This window comes from Nuphar pumila, chromosome 10 (genome assembly GCF_984573655.1).
Source record: "Nuphar pumila chromosome 10, dmNupPumi1.hap1.1, whole genome shotgun sequence".
Classification (NCBI taxonomy): Eukaryota; Viridiplantae; Streptophyta; class Magnoliopsida; order Nymphaeales; family Nymphaeaceae; genus Nuphar; species Nuphar pumila.
The window spans coordinates 96,461,869-96,480,262 of record NC_143258.1 but is presented as its reverse complement, the minus strand read 5'-3'; the positions used below and the strand labels follow the sequence as shown (position 1 = coordinate 96,480,262).

General features: G+C 41.0%; 1 protein-coding gene across 1 annotated transcript; it reads right to left on the bottom strand.

The window, feature by feature from the left end:
- Window positions 1-3,129: 3,129 nt before the first annotated feature.
- Window positions 3,130-8,139, bottom strand: LOC149827477 (protein TIFY 11d-like). The gene is made up of 5 exons (XM_090019385.1): window positions 7,858-8,139; window positions 6,061-6,226; window positions 5,230-5,417; window positions 5,000-5,057; window positions 3,130-3,608 (listed from the first exon to the last, which is right to left on the bottom strand). Exons 1-5 carry the CDS (start codon window positions 8,036-8,038, stop codon window positions 3,365-3,367), a joined length of 837 nt encoding a protein of 278 aa, XP_089875511.1. The 5' UTR covers window positions 8,039-8,139; the 3' UTR covers window positions 3,130-3,364.
- Between the last annotated feature and the right edge of the window lie 10,255 nt (window positions 8,140-18,394).

Genomic DNA, 18,394 nt, shown 5'->3' with positions numbered 1-18,394 from the left:
AATAATAGAGATCATGATTCAAGCAGAGTTGGGCCAGCGGTATGGTTGTGAGGGTGCTAAGACCAAGGCAGAGGATCAAGCCTCACTGGCACATGGGTGTGTCGGTTGCTTTTAGAGGTGGGCCACATAAGGCAGGATGGTCGTGGCCCCGCCCAGGGTTTTTCTTGCTTCGGTTAGGATTCCTCATCATAAAAAAAACGGATGAAAGGACAGGATGAACTGTGATTATTGGTCATATTGTCAATAAAGTTAAAAAGAACTTTGGCAAGAGACGATGAACAATCACAGCTGAAAAAGTAGAAACTGTGATTGTTGGTTCAATTTTTGTGACCAACATTCACAAGATTCATAGAAGGAACAACCAATATTGCTGGCAATCACAATCACAAGTTATGATTATGATTTATGATTTATGATCACAGGATCTTGAGAAAACCTAAGAATCACAGTGCATTGCAAACGTGCCCGAGAGAAGTACTTCCCTCTTGGCCAGGAAAAGTTTTGGCATAAAAAATTCTCATGCTCTATGCTCCAGTTCCTTTATGTTAATGGAGAAAAAATGCACTACACTGCCTTTGATTTTTCCCCTTCAAGTGTTGAAAAACAGGAAACTGGATTGGGCTGTAATAAAATTGAGAGAGAGAGAGAGAGAGATGCATGCAAAAAACAAACATTCTAAGATATTTATCAATCTAACAAATTACTCGTGGATATCATAAGATGTCAACTTGATAATCCATCGGAGAAAAGAAAGATAACTTAATTTATATGCTGAAAAACAACACTTATTGGAGTTGGAATAAGAGAATGGAGGAAATCCAAACAGATAATTAAAGTAAAGTAATTTAAGGGTATTTTAGCTTCGCTGTCCAAGATCTTTTTCTTTTTCCCTTTAATAGAGAAACCACAACTAGAATCTGAGACCTGTTCGTGCGAGTCTTAGCCTGCCATAAACTCTCTGAGGGTAGGGGTGACTTGTGAATGTCACAAAGTTGATGGGACATCACAAGTTCGAAACCCAAGGGTAGCGTCCCTTGAACTAAGGTGACAACTGGATGTACTCTCGGGTGAGCAGGATGACCACAAGGGTTTTACCAACCGAAGGCCAGACAATGCACACAAGCTTCTTGGTTTTCAAAGGGTAGTTGGGGTAGGTGTGTGACCTCTTACCAAGTTGTCAAAAAAAATTCATTAAAGCATGCCAAAATGAATGTTGACAGGGACAACATCATTATTCGAGTTTTATTGGCGAGACCAACCGCAATCACGCGAAAGTTTGTCTACTTTTTTTTTAGAGAAAAAAAAATTTGATTAATCAGAAAAAACGAAGAGAATCCGTCTTAAGATGAGAGAGATCAGAAAGCATGAAACAGAAAATTTTAAGAAAAAGGTCCCAAAATACAAGAACCCAACCCAACCCAACCATGAGATGTCTTCATTCTAGAGCTGATTGCAAGACGTCTAAACGGATCACATGACGCACCTGATTAGGATCAGATTTAATCCTCTTAAAAACCCCATTATTCCCTTCATTCCAGTTTCGCCACCAAAGAAGTTAGAAACCAACACTTCCATGTATGCCCAACGCCATTTCTTGGAGTGTCTTACTATAGTAGATCCCAAAATCAATTCACTGAGACATGTGAACGGGTTCAACTGCAAGACTAGATGCTGCCGAGCCAAGTGAATAAAAATTTGGAAAAAAATGGACAGATGCAGAATAGGTGTTCAGCGGTTACAAGATCTCCTTTGCACAGGCTACACCGATTTACCATATGGAGGCCCCATTTTTGCATACCATCTATAGTACCAAAAACAATTTAAAACCTAAAGACATTGGCTCAAAATGCTGGTACATGCATCCAATTATTTTTCTTGAGAGGGGCCCATGCATCTAGGGCTGGTAAACAAGCAGAACGAACCGAACAGTGCATGTTCAGGATCGACTCATTTATTAGTGGATTAAGTTTGTGGCTTGGCTCGTGTTCGTGTTTAGCCAAGCCGAGCTCGCGCTCGCCGAACACGAGCTGGCTCATATAAAAACATTCCATGTTTTTTATACATAGTATATACATTTTTACATATTATATTTGAAAATACATATAACTTTTTATAAATTAGACTTAATAGTCCATATTTTATGTATATATTTTTCATTCATCATTCTTTTTTATATATATTTTATGCATTATTCTTTTTATATATTATCCATATATATATATATATATATATATATATATATATATATATATATATATATATATATATATATATATATATATATATATATATACCAGCACCATCAAGCCGAGCCGAGCTGAACACCTTATGTTTGGGCTCAACTCGTTTAAGCTAAACAAGCTGATTGTGGATCGGCTGGACAACCATCGAACCGATCACGAATGAGTTACTGACGAGCCGAGTCACGAGCTGCACTGTTCGTTTACCAGACCTACATGCATCCCATTATCAACATGCCACTCTTATCACCTTGAGCACCAATCCCATGAGTCCATGCCCAACACGTGGAAACGTGATTATTGGACACGAGAGAGATTACTAAATTAAGCTTTATTTATCATGTTTGATCTGTGTGTGAATGTGTGCTTTCTTACTCGATCATGATCCCTATGTGCGTGTGCGCCTCTACGTGACCTATTGGTAAGGACGAGACATTTTCTAATTAAAAAAAAACTTCAACAAACAAGAATTACCGTTTTTCTCAAAAAATTGCCATTGGCTTCAACTTTTTGTAGGCTTTGCAAACATTATGTTTTTTTTTCTATATCCAGTTCGTCAACAATCGCTTCGGATGTAGAAAATTGAACCATCCTTCCTCCTGTGAAAGTTGACGTAAGCTTTACTTTCACATCCGTCCCCCTCTAAAAATTCACCATAGACTCACCTTTCTCATGCCCAACTCCCCTCCATGCTTGCTGGCCCTAAAGCCCTAAACACTAAAATGCTCAAATCTGGGTTCACACAAAATTTCAGGTTCTCAGTTGACCAATTAAGCAAAACATAAGAGTTAACTATATAAAATATATCCCACAAAATCCTTATATGTAATCATTCTAACGACTTTGTCATTAATTGACTAAATCCATTCCTTATGTTGAGTGGAACATGTAGCAAAATACCATTCAAAATATGCTTAACATAAAGAGCAGCATATATAAACGTTCATCTTGTTATACTTAAACACAAGGGATTAGTCAATATCACAAATCAATTACCATATTACATAATAATAATATTAAAAAGTCAGGCTCGATCGTGATACCATTCAGCACAGGGGTTTGCTACATGCCCGATTGGCAGCCCGATCAGATTAATTAGGACCATGTTTAAGACCGAGGCGAGCTCAAGAGGATGCCTGGCTCGAAGAGTTCAGTGGTGGCAGCTCAAATGGCTTGAACACCTGTGAGTTCGGATCGCTGCCGAGCCATGGCTTGCCGGACAGCGCCTGACAAACTGGCGTTGAGAGCCCTAGAGATATAGGGAAGGCAGATTGCGGCAGCCCGCCCGTGCTCTTCTCCTGTTGCAGCTCCTCTTGCTCGGGCGTCACTGGCATGGAGTTTAGTTTGTATGGAGAACTTGCATTCATCCTGAGTTAGAAAAGAGAGGCATGAACAAACACGACAGCAAAACCAAACTTTTGCATAAGAAAACTGTGAGAAACGTGCATTATATTGCAACTCATATTCTATGAACTGGTGCTAGATCCATGGGCCACAAGGGCCGAACTTGCTGCTAGGTCCAGTGAATAGAACACCATGTTCCTGACCCAGTACGCTTATGACCTTCGTTGGGTATGAGAATATTGTCATGGCCCGCCCACAAGGGCTCCGCTCATCTGGTAAGGGCGACTTGTGACGTCATAAGTTCGAAACCCCGGGTGGCGTTCCTTGCCGCAAGGTCGTGGCTGGGTGTACTCACCGGTGGTGAGGGAGACCTTGCGGGTTTTACCAACCGGAAGCAGCGAAGGTGCGGTCGGTGTGTGGGGTAAAAAAAAATTGTCATGGCCCGGCCCAGTTCTATTGATGAAAGTTTAAAACGGCAATTATCCAGCTGAGAACCATAATAGCGGTTTCTCCTCGCGATGTATATATTGAAAAATAAAAATAAAAAAAAATAAAAAGACTAGCACATGTAGTGTTCTGTGGAAAACAAAATAAAAAAATAAACAATTTTCTGGGACTTTGCCAATAAAAAGGCATAATGATAGAGCACATTTCCCAATTATTCCAAAAATTTCACCTTTTCCGAACTATTCACAAAGATATCACGATATTTGTTGACCAAATGAAAGTGACGGCAAATCCGGAACCATTTACAGCCACACGTCTTTCCACTTGCATACAGGATGCTTGTGCAGCTGGGACTATAGTGACAAAAGTAAAAATCGGCAAAATCTTGGCAGCCAAAAACTCGTGAAAAATATATATATTTTTAAATTTCATGTTTTTTTGATACAATCTCGATAATAATAAAAAATAAATAATATAAAAAACTTACAAAGGAATACAAATAAAACTATTTAAAAATAAAAACATGAGTTTTTACGAAAAATAACAGATAAAAACATAAATATCACGTTTAAAAACAATATTTATGTTTTTGATGAAAAACACGAGAAATTTAAAAAAATCGTAAGAAATTGCCGTTTTAATTTTTTGCGATAATGAGATTTTCATAAATCTAGCATCACTATGCTTGGGATAAGGCCACCCCACGTAAGCCCACATGGACGGTAGATCCTTACAAACCAGCGGTTTGGATCAGATCTCGCCCCCCAACAATATTATCCAGACAGCCAAACATAATTGAGAGAGAGAGAGAGAGCTATCGTGCGCCGCTGCACCTGCCTGCCTTCCATGGGTACAGCCTGTCAGCTGTGGGGCAACGTGATTGCACCTAAGTCATGGACGAGAGAGAGAGAGAGAGAGAAAGAGAGAGAGAGAGAGAGAGAGAAAGAGAGAAAGAGAGAGAGAGAGACCTGTCCTTTCTTTTCTCAAGAAAGCGTTGGAGGGAGGCCTTCCTGGCGATAGGGAGATCTGAAACAAGAGACATCCGATTAACAAAATTTTCCGAATTTCCCTTATGCAAAAAATTTAAACGTAACGCCCACCGTTGTGCATCAATTTAACGTAACGACGAAATAAAGGTTAGGGGAAAAAAACGGCATAAAACAAACGGAGGGAAGTGGGAAGGGGGAAGGAAGCATACCGCAAGAACTGCTCTTGGTGACGGGCTGCAGCTTCGGGGCGTTGCCATTGCCGTTGCCGTTGCCGTTGCCGATGTACTTCATGACGGCCTCAGCCTTCTCCGTCGGCACGTTGTCGAAGACGACCATCTTCCCGCCGTAAAAAATGGTCATCTGAGCCGTCCCTCCTCTTCCTTCCTTTGCCACCAGCCTGTGTGCATTCGTTCGTTGAATGAAGCAGAGATGGAAATAGAGGTCATAAAGAATTCAATCTTTATGAATGCCGCCGTTTTTGTGAAAAATATCACGAAAATTCACCATATTTTGTTAGCCATTTTGCATGTTCAAAAATTATAGCAATCTTTTGAAAATATCACATCAGTTTCTGCCTTTCAAAAGATTATCTTGACTTTATCAGAAATATACGAAAAAGGACGGTTATATGGTTTTTTTTCACATATTTTAGTTTTTTCTCTTTTACTTAAAATTTCTAAAACTCTTTACTTTACTGATAAAAAACGCAAGAAAAATAAAAAATTGTAATTTCTCATGAGAAAAAACGCGGCCGTTATATTCATCAGTGACTATGGTTATCACCACCTTGACTGTGACCGGATCAGACGTCGCTAGAAGCTTGGACCATAGGAAGGGACGTAAACGAGTACGATTCGGTTCAGATAGGTTCGGATCTGGTTCAGACTCTGTTCAGATATCCAGGCCACATCGGTTTCGGAATCAGGTCCGATATCCGAGCCAGAACTATCCACGATCCATCAACCACCTGCCTCATCGCGTACATATCTGGAGATCGACGGCCTCTATCGATCGATCGAGAGAGAGAGATAGATGATTACCCTGCAGAGTTCCGAGCGAAACTCTTCTCCGTCACGGAGCCTCCACCGAAGCCAGCGTGTTGAGGAAAAAGCGTCAGCGAGTTTCCGTCCGCCTCCTCCACCCCTTGCTGATCCGTCTTCGTCGCCGCCGCCGCTGGAGGACGGAATCCGGCGGGCTCCGGCGTGGCTGCAAAAACGGAACGAGGTCAAAAATCAAGATTGAGGGCATATACGTCATTTTGTTTTCAAAGCGTAGACTGCAGGGCGTCCGCCGGATGGCGACGGTACGAACACGTGACGAATAAAGCACGGCTTTTGGTCGGTCCACAATTTCTTTCTACATCCTTCATCGCCCACCGAAGACCGATAAGGCGAGAGAAAGGACGATCCGGTGCGGAGCCATCAGGGCAATTTCGTCGCATCGTCATTTTTTGTCTTTCTTTTTTTCTTCACTCCTTTCGTTGATTAAAAAATCGAAGGTCATGAAGAGGCTCACCTTTAGTTCACCGATAAGTCAAGCTCCTGTATGATTATTCTCGGAATGTTTTGCGGACCACATGAAAGGCCCGACGAGAGTTATCTTTTAGACTTGTCAAGAGTCAATTAATCCAAGTTCCAACAAAATTTAGTTAGGTAACCATGCATGGTTTTTCAGGTTCATATGTTTGTCTGGCGGACTGAGGTACGTATCGTACTATCAACCCAAATCGGACAGTAGGTCCAAACCCGAGTCCAGTCCGAACCAGATCTGACTCAGGTGCGGAATTCCATTCCAATCGCCCGATTCAATTTCCCAATCTCTGGTAGCTTTTGCCTAAATCACACCGATGGGAATCAAACCCGAAACTCGATTAGGTTCAACCAAACAGCAAAAATTTCCCGTTCCGGCGGAAAACGAGTTCCACGGGACTCGGCTCCGGCCGGAGAGAGAGAGAGAGAGACGGCCGTCGTTCCAACCGAAAAATGTATAACGGAGAAGGAAATTCGGCAAAAAGAACACGAAAGGAAAAATCTTTCCCGTTGTTTTCCTGAAAATGAGCCAAAAGAATCGACAAATTGGCGGAAATTTTAAGGAAAAGACAACGAGCATTTGCATGAGAACCGCAAATTAGGGAAGAAGGAAGATCGCTAACGTTCGAGCAAGAAGAGTACAGAGTCCAGACACACGAAACTCCGATTTGGATTCGCCAGATCACACCGACGGATGAATCTCCGGGAAACGCGAAGTCCGACGCCGAAACGCGCCTATATCGCCGAAGATAGACCTAAACCCTAGGGAAAGAAGGGCCAATTCGTGGCCGGAGAACACGGATACCGAGCCGACTTGTCATAGAAACAGAGCGGAGAAAAGCAGAAATGAGGAATTTCTTAATTGCAAAGAGACCTTTTGAATCAACGCATAAACTATCCAGAAGGCGATGTTCGTCAAGATTTCGATCCGAAACGGCTAAAACAGAAAACATCGAGTAATAATCTCAAGAAATCCACACCGAAAAATCACGATTCCGGCGGAATCCCTATGGGCTACGGATAGAGAAAAAGAGGGAGAAAAGAAAGGAATCTCGCAAAAAGAACAATTCGAACCGAAGCAAAACCGATGAAGAAGATTGAAGTCACCAAAATCGACGAAAAATCACGAACTCCGGCCAGGACGACGGGGATACCGTGGCCGGAGAAGCGAAATCGAACCGAAATTCCACCAGAAAAACGCAGAAAGAATCGGAAAAACGGAGAGGGAAAAGTACCTTTCGAATCCACCAAAAAATACACAAAAAATGAGAATTTCTGGAAAATTCGGAGAAGGCTAGAACAGAGTACCTGTGGCCGCGTCGGAGTTGAAGCTCATGCCCAGACTCAGATCCCCGAAGCTCCCCTTCTCCCTTAGGTACTGGCTCAGGCGGCTGCACGTCCACGAGAAGTTCGACCTCTCCCCGGCCTTAGTCCCCCAATCCCTGCCGGAAACCTTCCCAGAATCCACAAATTCCGACTCCATCGACATGCTTTCCGGCGACCCGAAACCCTAGATCTCAAGCTCCGTAATCGGTACGACCCCACCCCCTTCGCTCCCTTCCCTCCCTCCCTCTCTCTCTCTCTCTCTGAAACACGTGAGCTTTCGCGCGTGTGAGGAATAAGACTCTACCGCGTCCCCGCCTTTAAATAAATAGCGCCACGCACAACACGTTTTTCCGGAGCACGTGATTTTTCTATCGGAAAACGAGGTCGAAAAATTTACTGAATTGCCCAATATTCCGCAGCTCTAAGACGTATGACATCTCAGCAGGCACTTTGACTCGACTCGGACAAAAGGTGGCGTCGGGACATTAGACCCAAAGGAGAACCATTTCAATCCGGTTCGGGTACAGTGGGTTCAAATGAGTGTCTGCTACGGGTATTTCTTGGGTCAGGTATATACATTGGAGGATTGATATTGGGTGAAACATTGGATCAGGTCTGGTTCAGTTTGGATGTGAACTATGTTGCTTGGGGTTTGGCTCCATTTTCGCCATTGAACCACAACTTTGTGATTGTAGCACGCATTGCAGGGCCGCAATTAGTCCAGTCACTCTTTCATCCCAAAATGAGTCCGGCTCAGCCCACCCAAACTCGATCAGGATTTGAAATTGGGCAACTTGGCCCGAGCCCACGTGCTGACCGATTCGATCAGTTCGTTGCCGGATTACTCGGAATCGGAGTTTGACAGCGAGACGACTCTTTACACTTTTGGAAATGGAAGAGTCAGGGTATTTTTGGAAACTATTAAGTCAAATGACAGACAATAAATTCTCGATTTTTGACCGAAATGAGGTTCATTTTTGTCCAGCGGAAAAGTGACCCAAAAAGTTAGCGGCCGTTACATTGTGGAAGCACGTTGTCCCGAAAAAATCGGTGTCACCACGTGGCTCTGAACGATTGGTGTCAGTAAACGCACGTGAAGAAAATACTCCCTTCCTTTTATTGAATTGGAAAATGGCCATTGATATCCATTCATTGACGCCACGTAGAGCTTCCACCTTACAAATGAGCCGCGCTTAGCTTTGATCATGTTCGGCTCATGAAACAGGCTGGAGCATGAATTCGGCTTTTATAGGCTACCTTATTAATAATGATATAGTTTACATATGCTTTATATTATAAAATGAAGATGGATAAAATTGTCTGGTCTGAGAGCAATAAGTTTAAATTTTTTTTTTTAATTTATAACCCCAAAAAAACCGCACAAAGAACTGGTGATGCTACCTAAACCTGCCATACCTACCAGCAGCGTAAAACTCTAAGCTCCGAGGCTTATGCTGGGCGTTGTTTGAGCAGAGAACAAGAGATGCCCATGGAAATTGAATATTGACCACCCGTCTAATGGCCAATTCCCCGCACCACTGTATTTAAACCTCCCTTAATAAGTTTAGAGTTCAAATCCCATCGCTTACAAACAATTATTTATTATAGAAATAAGATAGTTTGAGTTTGTCTTGATAGGTTTAGAGTTCAAATTCTATTGTTTTCAACTTTAATATATATATATATTTTTTTAAATGAGCTTGCTCGTGCTCGGCTCATTTAGCTGGGCTTGACTCGTTGCAAGAAATGAGCCAAGCTTGAACACTCTTTGTTTCCAGCCCTACTTAGAATTAACAGTGTCAAGGATCTTCAGCAGACTCCGGTGCGTCCAAACTCTACACATCCGACTCTAAGGTGCTGGTATCATGTCTTGGTCCAGCCAAAACCATACTAGGTTCCAGTACGGGCAAGGTAAACCAGACCCAGTAATTGTTTTTTTTTTTTACATTTTATTTTTAAAAGCGTGCAGATCATAATCAGGATTCAACTCGGGCTAGGTTTTGGTATCACAACAACAACAACAACGCCTTCATCCCAAACAATTGGGGTCGGCGATATGAACCAAAAGGAAAATCATTTTGGATCCTCCACATGAATCATTCTCCTCCAATCATTTCTATCTAATGTCATGTCCTCGGTGAGGTTCAAAGCCTTCATATCCTTTCTTATCATCTCCATCCAAGTCTTCTTAGGCCTACCCCGACCTCGTTTAGCTAATATATTTTTCCATTTCTCCATCCTTCTAAACGAAGCATCATTAGGCCTTCGTCGAATATGCCCAAACCATCGTAAACGATTCTCACTCATCTTATTTTCAATGGGTGCAATGCCTACCTTCTTACGTATTTCCTCGTTTCGAATCTTATCTTTTAGTGTCTTTTCATACATCCATCGAAGCATACGCATCTCAGTTACACTCATTTTTTGAAAATGATGTCTCTTGGCAACCCAACATTCCGTACCATATAGTAAAGCGGGTCTAATTGTCGTCCTATAAAACATTCCCTTCAACCGCAATGGCATTCTACGATCGCACAACACTCCACTTGCACTTTTCCATTTCATCCACCCAACCTTAATCCTATGATTTACATCTCCATCAATTTATCCATTCTTTTGAATGATAGATCCCAAATATTTGAAACAGTCATCCACCGCTATTTTTTGCTCACCAAGCTTCACTACACTCTCATCACTACTTCGTTGCTTACTAAACAGACATTTCATATATTCTGTCTTACTCTTACTCAACGTAAAACCTCTTGCTTCCAAAGTCTGTCTCCATAATTCTAACTTAGCATTAACCCCAGCTCTAGACTCATCAATCAAAACAATATCATCAGCAAAATGGTTCATATTCATAGGGTATTGTGACTAATTTTTTACGCTGACTAGGTTTTGGTATGAATTTCATAAACCATACCTAGCTCAACATGGTAATCTGACTTCACACGTTACAAGAAATCTGTGAATTAGCGACGATCGTAATCCATCGTTGTACAGTTTAGCGATGGATAACTTTCATCGCAATTTTCTAGTCGCTAATTAGCAACATAAACTTTCTGTAGCTAGTTCCGTCTTTAATTTGTGATGAATTAGCGAATGCCATGATTTATCGACCGATTCACTTTTGCAATGGATAAATAAACGTCCATAATCCGTCACAAAATTAGAGGCCGATACTAACTAGCGACGAATAATATCCATCGCTAATCCGTCGTAAATAATAAAAAACATTTAAAAAAAATTGTTTGAAATATAAATATCGAGAACAAATTTATCGTGATACAATTTATATATCCTGTGTATAAAAAGCAAAGATCACATAAAAAATACATATACAAAGCAGCTGCAACAATTTATCGATCCACTATAATCCTCGCCAATTTCTAATTATTTACAAGTGAACATTTACAAAGAGTTTCTTTTGAAACAACAAGAAGGTACAAAAAATTCAACACATGAATCTAATCATCGCCAAGATTCTATGCATCAACTTCTTCATTGTCTCGATCTGCCACATCATCTATGCCTTCATCAGCTCCTCTACGCTGATTATCTCCAACATCCTACAAGAGAAAAGAAATGTTAGTATTGACACTATAAGAAAATTGCTAATTAGCGACAAAAATTTACAACAGATTTTTTTCGTCCTAAATTTGTGATAGATTAGCTAGAGAAAACTATCTGTCGCTAACATTCAAATGGTTTGGGGAATTAGCGACGAAAAAATTATGTCATCATTTTGTTGCTAATTAGCGACAGATTCACGACGAAAAAACTTTCATCGCTAATCTGCCGCTACTTAGCGATGGATTCGCGACGAAAAAATTATGTCTCAAACTCCATTGGAACTTAGCGATGAAAAGTTTTTCATCGCGAATCCGTCGCTAATTAGTGATGGATTGGCGACAACATTTTTCTGTCGCTATATCTAAATACAAGAAAAATGTTAATTTACCACGGAAAACTTTTGTCGCAACTTCACGACGGATAAGCGACAAAATTTTTTGGTCACGGGTCTGTCATTAGTTAGCGATAGATTTTTTTCGTCGCTAATTTCGTCACTAATTAGCGACAGAATTTGCGACGAAAAAATTTTGTCACTACTTTTTTATTTAAACCGACCTATATAGGGCACAAAATTTTCCCTCTCCCTGTGCAAAATTTAAACCGACCTAAAAGTCATTCGATTTAAACCGGTTTTTGGTAGGACATTCGAACGAGGATGACTTCGTAGCGTAGAAACACGAGGAAGAAGAGGAGTCAGAGTCACTGGCGCTGAAGGACGAGGCTGGTCCGACCTCTCCGGTCTCGAACAACTCTTCTTTCACCGACGTTCTTAACGACAATGAGCTTTCCGTCCCAGTAAGTGGTTTTCTTTTCTGAGCATGGCTTTCCATTCCCAACCTCTATTTTTTCGGCCTAAAAATTTTGTTGGGGGTTCTAATTTTAGGTCAACGTACAAGCGAGGGAACCGAACAAGCGAGGGAACCAAGTTGGGAGGGCGAGAGAGCACACCGGTTCAGAGGTGCAGCCACTGCCTTGTGTAGGAGACCCCGCAGTGGCGGGCCAGGCCAAATAAGTGGGGAACCAGGTTGGGAGGGCACCAGAGAGTGCGTTGGTTCGAAGGTGCATCCACTGCCTTGTGTAGAAGACCCTGCAGTGGCAAGCCGGGCCGCTCGAGTCTAAGACCCTATGCAATGCCTGTGGGTGCAGTACAAGTTTGGCCTGTTGTTGCCGGAATACAAACCGAAAGAGAGCAAAATATTTTTATTTTTTTTTCAAATTTAGCAACATATATTATTCGTCACTAACCCGCCGCTAAAATCGCAACAGATCAACGACAAATCATGTCCGTCACAAAACCAAATCTGTGCTTGTTTAGCAACGAACCCGCGACGAATCACGTTTGTTGCTAATTTGTCGCAAATTAGCAACGAAAGTAGCGACAAATCAATTTTGTCGCTAATTAGCGACCAAAAATTTGCGATGGACGTTATCCATCGCTAATATGTTGCAAATCCATCGCTAAACAGTTTAGCAATGGATTAACGACAGATTAGCGATGGATAGTGTCCATTGCTAATCCATGGTTTTCTTGTAGTGTGATAAATAAAATATAATAAAATAAATTATATGCAATGCACCTAATCTAAGGCAATCAAAGTAACATGAGTGAATTACACATAGACTAGCTAGCAATAAAGTGAATAATATTAATAGAATTCAGATATGTGTTCTAAGGCTGACTGAAAAAAATTTATAGTGATTCAATCATGTAAATATGTGTTCTAAGGTTGTCAAAAAACTCTCATAGTGATTCAATCATGCATATATGTGTTCTAAGGTAGGAAAAAAACTATCATGGTGATGGAATCATGCTTATATGTATTCTAATATAGTAAAAAAACTTTAATAGTGATGAAATCATGCATATATGGGTTATACGACAGTCAAAAACTTTCATAGCGATGAAATCATGCTCATATGTGATGAAATAATGCATATACTAGCTTGAAATCTAACGACATAAAATAAATAACATGAAACTTTCATACCTGACAGGCACCTGCAGACGAAGTTTCCCTGTCTCGAAAAAAACAGCACAACTCATTACAGACAACGTTAGAAATTGCTTCATGTAAATAGTCACGCATTGTGACATTAACAAGCTGGCGGTCACCATCTCAAGAATTAGGCGGGTCAATCGGATGCTTAGAGTTTATGCTGGCAGGAGAACTCTAAAAGTCGTAGTTGGAGAAGGCAACGACTGGTGAGTTGTTCATATTACTCTCAAACCCGAATACATGACCCTTTTGGGTTCACCTATTGCAGTCACCATTCTGCAGGATCAAAAGGCGGATGCTGAGTGGAGTTATCGCCATATCGCTCTACCATCTGTTGCTCGTATGACTCCTATAAAATAATGATTACACTATGGATTAATAATTAAGAATTACAATGTTTATGATAACTTGTATATTATAGTATGTATTAATACAATAAATGCATACCGTTATCGTTCTCGCCTTCTTTGATACAAACTCTTCGGTGCTCTTACGTTTATGTGTTTCAATAAACACATCCCTGTAAGGCACAATGGGCACTGCAAAACTTGCCAAAAACGAAAATCACCTTTTTTGGTGGGCTCAGAATCTAAATTAAACAGTAAGGGTATCAACGGGTGGGGTTTACACGGACCCGACCCCTACCAAACGCTATAGGGTCCAGGTATGGTGATAATTAAGAAGACTCGATTAAGACCCAGATCCAAACCCCAAGGTCCGATAGATGGATCAGGAAATAGTTTGCAAAATTTTATACCAGACCTGCGCCCGACTCGAGTTCTGACTATGACCCACAAATTTTAAATGTAAAAATATTATTTTATCGAGTATGGCTCAGGTCTGGTTCATGTAGTTCTTATCAAGTCTGGGTATGATTTTTTCTTATGGTAGGTTCGATCAGACCCGATACTATACCGAAAAATCAGGGTCAGGTCTTGTTTCACCTGAGTCCAACCCAAACCCGATTCCGTTGACACCCTTATTAAGCAGGTGTCAAGGAGTCAAATCCAAACTTTAAATTTTTTTTATTTTTATTTTTATTATTATTATTATTAGTATTATTATTATTATTATCTTTAAATGAGCCAGCTCATGGTTCAACTCATTTGACTGAGGCCTAGCTGGCCTATTGATGTACCCTCCAATGAGTGGTGGGACTCGGGGGTTTGACCAACCATAAGCCTGCCGTTGTTGATTGGGTTGGGGGGAGTGAGGAAGTTTCGTTTGGCCTAGCTTTCAAAGAAAAAAGAAAAAGAAAAAGAAAATGAAAAACAAAAGATATATAATAAAACGTGTATCATGCAGCTGCACACCAATGCAGACCATTTCTTCTAAAGGCTACCCAAAGGAGAGCAGATCCGGTGATTTGACATCTTCACCATTCATTTGGTCATCCCCCACCAAGAACCCTACGGTCTTTATCCAATTTGTTGACGGTGAGGATATCAAATCACTTTTCTTAAAGTACTTTGTCAGATCACCTGATCTGCTCTCCTACCAAAGGTCTGGCAAATGAGCCGAACGAACTGAACATGGCTAGCTCAGGCTCGGCTCATTTACCATTGAACCTAGCTCAGGCTCGGCTCGGCTCGGTTCGGCTCGGCTCATGTTCATGAGTTTCAAACTTGTGGCGTGGACTCAACTTGGGTTGCTTTACAAGTGGCCCCTCCCAGCTGAGCATAGCCCTTGTGGGCATACGAGTGCCAACTGCATGCTAAAGAAATTCATTGGAAATAAGCTTTTAATAGCATCCCAGATTAGGGGTGTCAACGGGTCGGGCCCAATCAAGACCGGAGTCTGGACCCAAAAATCCGATTAATACATGAATCCAGGTATAGTTTGTGAAATTTTATACCAGACCAGAGCCTGACCCGAGTTTCTATTAAGGCCCACAAAATTTCAATGTAAAAACAATAAAAATTATTATTTTACCAAGTATGAACCCGGTCTGATTCATGTAGTTCTTATCAGTCGGGTATGGTTTTTATCTTATGATGAGTCCGATTATACTCGGGTACGAACTCAATACCATACCCGAAAATCAAGGTCAAGTCTGGTTCCACCTGGGTCGGAACCAAACCCGACCCGTTGACACCCCTATCCCAGATACTTTAAAGAAACTCGCAGCATATTCAATAAAAACCATTTTATATGCATCTATTTTTTTTTTTTGAAAAATATAAAATTTGATCTTCATTATTATTTTTTACTGTTCAGTTACGAATGTGGTGTAAATATAATAATAGTGACAAACGATATTTCTCTTAAAGTATGATTATAAACTTAAAAAAAAGAGTTCTAGCCAATAAAAAAATGTCAATAGAACGTAGCGTGAATCATGTGAATAACTTTAGATCGATATCCATTATAAAAGTCTGTCTCTTCTTACAGTTTTTGGCTGAAATTGCCGACATTTTTGTTTGAGGCTGGCAGGTATAAATTACTCTTACAAAATATGTCACAAGGACACGGCTAAAAGAACACGAGATACGTTATTTTTGTGTATTTTTTTATTAAGAAGAGTATACAAGGGGACACAGACACGAGGTCATTTTGAAGTGCCCTTGTTACTAGAGGTGTCAACGGGTTGGGTTTGACCCAGACCCGCCCTGTACCAAACCCTTGTGATAAATAAGAAGACCAATTAGAATCTGGGTCAGACCCGAAGAAGGGTCCGATTAATACATGAGGGTCAGGTATGGTTTGTGAAATTTTATACCAGACCCGATAGGATTCACGATTTTTCAATGTGAAAATGATAAAAAAAATTATTTTACTAGGTATGGTTTAGGTCTGGTTCATGTAGTCTTTATAGGATCCATACATGGTTTCTCTTATGGTGGGTCTGATTAGATTCTGGGTCCTGACCCAGTACCATTATCTCAAATCTGGTTCGAGTCTGGACACCCCTAATTGTGACTACGTGTGGGCATGAGGATGGCCCGGCCTGGCCTGCTAATGGACTGGGCCATTGACCGTTCTTAACAGGCTTGGGTTTGAAGAGAAGCCCGTGGCCAATGTGAAGTGGGCCAGGTTCGGCCCAGCCTGGCCTGACCCAATCTTAAAATGCAGAAATGCTTGGTTGAAATTATGGGTTAATGAAAGAATAGTAAGTTACCATGCAACTAATTAGCTAAATAGCAATAATTAACAAATAGTAAGTTCCATACAACTAATTAAGTAAATAATAATAGTTATCTAAGTTACTATGAAATTGTTAATTAAAAAAAAATATTATTAAAAAAATTAATAAATAACTCAGGCCCATCGGGTCAGCCCAGCCGAGGTATATAATGAGCCGCATTTCGATACCTAATGGGCATGGGCCTAAAATCATGGCCCAAACACAGCCCATGGCCGGCCGGGTCGGCTTGGCCGGTTGCCCACCCCTACTTGTGACTAGGGGTGGCAATCAGGTCGGGTTGGCGGGTTGGCGTGTCAGCATACCTCAACCCGAACCCGACCCGTTTATTAAACGGGTCGGCTGTGGCAAACACGAACCCAACCCGTTTAATAAACGGGTAACCCGACACGACCCGCCAACCCATTTAATAAATGGGTTGGGTCGGGTAAACGGGTTTTCAGGTTCCCGGGTCAGGTTGGCGGGTCGGGTTGGCAGGTAGGCAGGTTGGCGGGTCGGGTTGATGGGTCAGGTTGACGGGTCGGGCAGACGGGTTGACCCACCCGCCTAACCCGTTTATTAAACGGGTCAGCCGGGTTGGCGGGTTGGCATACCCCCAACCCGAACCCGACCTGTTTAATAAATGGGTTACGCGGGTCGACCCGTTTATTAAACGGGTTGGCTTAAGCCCAACCCGAACCCGCCTAAGAGGCGGGTTGGCGGGTCCTGTCAGAAATTGCCACCCCTACTTGTGACATAGCTTTCAAGTGTTTTTGTTTTTTGTGCATGATATAAACAATTTCATATGAAACACATGATAAAGTTGTAACTATTAATAATTAATCAATATCTCTTGAAAAAAGTTGACACTATTTTGAAAACCTACTATACTAGAATATTCTTTAAACATTACTAGCATGTGTTTCTGTTAGGGCTTGCAGTGGGCTGAACCAAGTTTAAGCTCATGGCAAGACTGAGCTAAACGAGAACTTGAGCTGGCTCGTTTACCAAAAAAATCAAAATTGAAAACAATAGAATTTAGACTCTAAATTCCAAGCTCAAAATGACTCATTTATAAATTAATTGCATTATTGCAATGGGGTAACTGAAATATGTTTACTGGTTAGAACCAAGAATTTCATAGTTTTTTTTTTTTTACTTTTTTTTTTTGAAAACTTCACCATACGGATGTGATATAGATGCTTGATTTTATATGAACAAACTCTTGGATCATCCAATTACTACATATAAGGATCTTTTAAGGGTTAAGAATCAATGGCTTAGAATTTTCATAAATCTAAAAGCATAAAAATCACATTTCTTGATCCGATTATGATATTCCAACAGTCGATTCCTAGCAAATGGACCACGCCTAATGTATCTGCAGGGTTAGATTTACAGAAAACCAAAAATATTTAATCATTTAAATATCAATACCAAAACTATTTAATCATTTACATATCACTACTAGTACCTAATCTAATCTTTGGTAACCTTTCTTTTTTTACTTTTTCCTAATAATAACTTGATGGCCACAAATCTTGAATAAGGAAGCGCCTTTGCTTGCCCTAAAACTTTATGGGCTTACCCTTTGCCCTTAGAAAGTTGCTACGCTTAGGCTTGCACGAGGGATGACACCCATGGGATTTGAACCTGGACCGCCTGCAAGAACCTACATTCGTTGAAGGTTCTTGCCATAGATCCAGCAAGTGGTTGCTTCTTCATTGATGAGGGATAAATTTAGCAAGACAGGCTTCAAAATGGACCTAGATCTTCTTTGTGTAGATCCCTAACTTTAAATTAACTTCAGCGAGACCTTGGTGGTGTA